General features: G+C 50.0%; 1 protein-coding gene across 1 annotated transcript; it reads right to left on the bottom strand.

Annotated features, from left to right (window-relative positions):
* Positions 1 to 769: 769 nt before the first annotated feature.
* On the bottom strand, positions 770 to 2,179 carry LOC136777904 (micronuclear linker histone polyprotein-like). Its single transcript, XM_066734485.1, has 2 exons — positions 1,140 to 2,179; positions 770 to 1,064 (listed from the first exon to the last, which is right to left on the bottom strand). The coding sequence occupies exons 1-2, from the start codon at positions 2,177 to 2,179 to the stop codon at positions 770 to 772; spliced, it is 1,335 nt and encodes a 444-aa protein (XP_066590582.1).
* Between the last annotated feature and the right edge of the window lie 1,137 nt (positions 2,180 to 3,316).

Here is a 3,316-nt window from a genome sequence, read left to right as displayed (position 1 = left end):
ATTATGATGTTCCCTTTCCCCCCTACCTGGCCAAGAGTCGCGGTGCGCTTCTTGGGCAATAATTCGTCCAAAGCACACAAATGATCGGATAAACTACTCGGTTCCGTTTCATTTATCGAATCTTCAGGGTTACTTTCTAATGAAGGTCGTCTTCCTACTTCTGAGGTAAAACTATAAACGCTCTCTTCACTAGAATCTTCGGCGCTAAAGTCCGGTCGCGTCGAATTAGGCTCATCTTCTGACTCCGAAGTCGAAGAGTCCCGCAAATCTTTTTGTTCGCTTTCCGACGCGTAATCTTCGTAATCCGTGCTACTCACCGATGAGTCCCTCCACGATTCGGGGTCAGTAAATCGTACTGTCCTACCCGATTTACGAAGATTATCAGCCGGGCCCGCGCGAGCGTCCTCCGCGAGCCCTACTGCCCGTTTCCCGGATTTCTCGCATTCCCGTATACATTATTCAATAGGCTCTGACCTATTGTCGACGCGGATGTTGTTGGTGGCCACTGCGCTTGATTACAAGACAGCGCGGGTGTGGTCACCGTTTGCGGTGGCATCGGCGCCTGCATCCCGGCGGCTTATTAAGCCCACCAAGGTGCATGCGCAATCGCGGCTTGAGTCGGTTTACGCGAAGGACACTCTCTCGCGTAGTGTCCTCTTCCTCCACAACGATGGCATATCGCTGCGTCGCGGAATTGACCCCCACGATCCTGATATCGCGACTGACCCGCTACATGTCCTCCCGGCGCTCGTGAGGAGGAGGTTGGTCTTCACTGACCTTGTCTTGGAGCTGCAGCGATAGCAACTAGCTCGTCCGACGAACTGCTACGGTGTCCGCTATGGCTTGAGCTCTCTTTCCTACTCCCTTTGTCAGAATGTCTTCGGGACGATCTCCTAGACGATTTCTTAGGAGATTCCCGCGGGCTATCTGACCCCGAGCTAGAGTCGCTGGTCGATCCAGACGAGCGTCGTTTGGATTTACCGCGTTTTCCTCTCCTTGAACGCGACTTCTTCTTTTTCGGCTTCTCCTCGTCCGATTTCTTCGCGTTCTTGCCGGTTGCGTTGCTTTTTTTTTGTTTTTCGGGCTATTTCTCGCTTTTCTCGGAAGCTGCAGAGAGAGCTTCACGATTTTTACGCGACGATTTATCCTCTTCGCGCGTTTTCGTAGCTCCAGGCGGTGGTTTAAACGCCTTGTCTATCTCCGCGTTCTTCTCTATTTCCCGACCTATCTCGCGCAAACCCGTGAATGAATCAAAATCCCTACGAAACATTCTACGACGGTAATTGGGACGTAGGTTTCGATAAACCAGGTCCAATTGAACCGAGACGGAAGGGGTCGGCCTAATTTCTTTTAGAATCGACCGAATACGCACCAAATACGCCTTGATCGATTCGCCCTCCCTTTGTGTCTGTTGTCGCGCCTTCTCCCATTTCGCGTCGTTATCCTCCTCATCCCCGAATTGGCTGAGGAAGGCCTCGCGGAAGTCACGCCATGTTGAACAGGAGCTGCCTTCGACCTTAAACCAGGCTTTGGCTTCCCCGCTCAACACGACGGGGAGGGTTTCCCTGATCTCACTAAACGTTAGGTCGGAAACATTGCGGCAATGTTCTAAATTCTCTATAAAGTCTTCGGCGTCGTCAGCATCGTGATTTTTAAATCGAATACCCCATTTCCGGAAAGCATCTATTACCCGTGTTGCTCTCCGGCTGGAGTATCGTGAGCTAGACTCGCTCGATCTTTCCGAACTCGATGATCTATTTCGTGATCGGTATTCAGAGGGTTGTCGACGGCGGCTAGTCGCACCCCGGCTTGTTCCCGGCGAATCTCTACTAATTTCGCGGGATTGAGGCATCTCCGGTGCCCTTTCGATCGGTGCAGACCCTTGCGCTCCTGCCGACTGATACGCAATTACTAACTGTACGATGCTAGCTAGTAATTCGGGCGGAACCGCTCCTAATGCTGAATGTCCCGCTCCTACCGGTGCATTTCGTTCCCTCGAATACTCCGGGTTCGCTGGGGTTCGGTTGGGTGGTTCCGAAGACCGCTCATCAAGATCACGCCTTCGGAAGCCCGACCTGTCTGAATCTGATTCAAACGTAACCCCTCGTTTCGGCTTCGGCGTTAGTTTGCGATTTTTATCAATACATGTCAAATTCGAGTCGCTACTCTCTTCTGACATGTTTATCTGTCGCGACGTTTCCCCTCCCCGCGGGGTCTCAAATAATTCACGAAGCGCATCTTCCGATTGCCGACTTAATTTCGGGTTCGTTTTCGGTGTCGCTAATTCGTCATCGTTGGTTTATATCGCCGACGGTGTTGGAAGCGGCTGAGGTGGGACGGCGGGGTGGAATGGTTCCAATTCATCCACTCGCGGATTCCACTGAGCTGCTTCCGGTCCGAAACTCTCACGTAACCTATGACGCACAAATCGATCGCGTAGTTGATCTTCCGAGCTATCGCGTGTATTTAGCTCCGCGTCCGTCAGAGCAATGATTAATTTACTACGCGGCATATTTTTCGCGTACCGTCGTAATTCATTACGTTCCGTTAATATTTCGCGATCGCGTACTGACATTCCACTCGATTTGTCGGAATCCGACATAATATACTACTTCCGATACTAATCTCCCAAAACAACAAAAAAAATTATTTCTAATCCCGCAAAAAAACTACAAGAAAAAAAAATTCTATCCTCGGTAGGGGTGTTAGAAAAAAAAAATTTCCGCCAGTCGACCTACTATATAAAAAAAATTGTTCTTAATCCAAAAAAAAAATAGCACTCTACCCCGCGTACGAGACCTCACTCTGTGGGCCCCACGTTGGGCACCAAATTGTGACGCTACTGGCTATCCTTGGGAATAGTATAGAAGGGGAGGGAGGAGTGATCCCTCACCGATCGCGTTCACGTCCCAATAGGCGACTTCCTACAAGACCCGGGCGCCTTCGAAGTACTTTTATTAATACCCGAATATTTATTTATACAGAGGGGGTTCTAACCCTCGTACGCGACTATTGGGGATGGGGTGCTAATACAATAACTCGCTAATCTCGGTTAAATTTTCTTTATTATAAAAGAAATGCGCAATACAATCTCCGTTTCGCGGTACACGGTCTTGGTGAGTTACGCTAGGTCCTACGGGTGGACGCGGCCTAAGAGGTGTGAGCGCGGCTGAAGTCCCGATGACGTACCAAGGTAGCCAAGTCCGCCATCTTGAATATTACTACGGTCTATAGTAAGTGAATTTTGATATAAGGAATGCAGACTGCACAAAGTATACTGCCAGCGGAAATACGTCAGTAGCCATCTTAAATGCAG

Source organism: Prorops nasuta, unplaced genomic scaffold (genome assembly GCF_024137725.1).
Source record: "Prorops nasuta isolate Cenicafe-Biocafe unplaced genomic scaffold, Cenicafe_Pnas_1.2 PNAS00012, whole genome shotgun sequence".
Lineage (NCBI taxonomy): Eukaryota > Metazoa > Arthropoda > Insecta > Hymenoptera > Bethylidae > Prorops > Prorops nasuta.
Note: the sequence above shows the minus strand (reverse complement) of the source record. Positions and strands in the feature narration are given on the sequence as shown.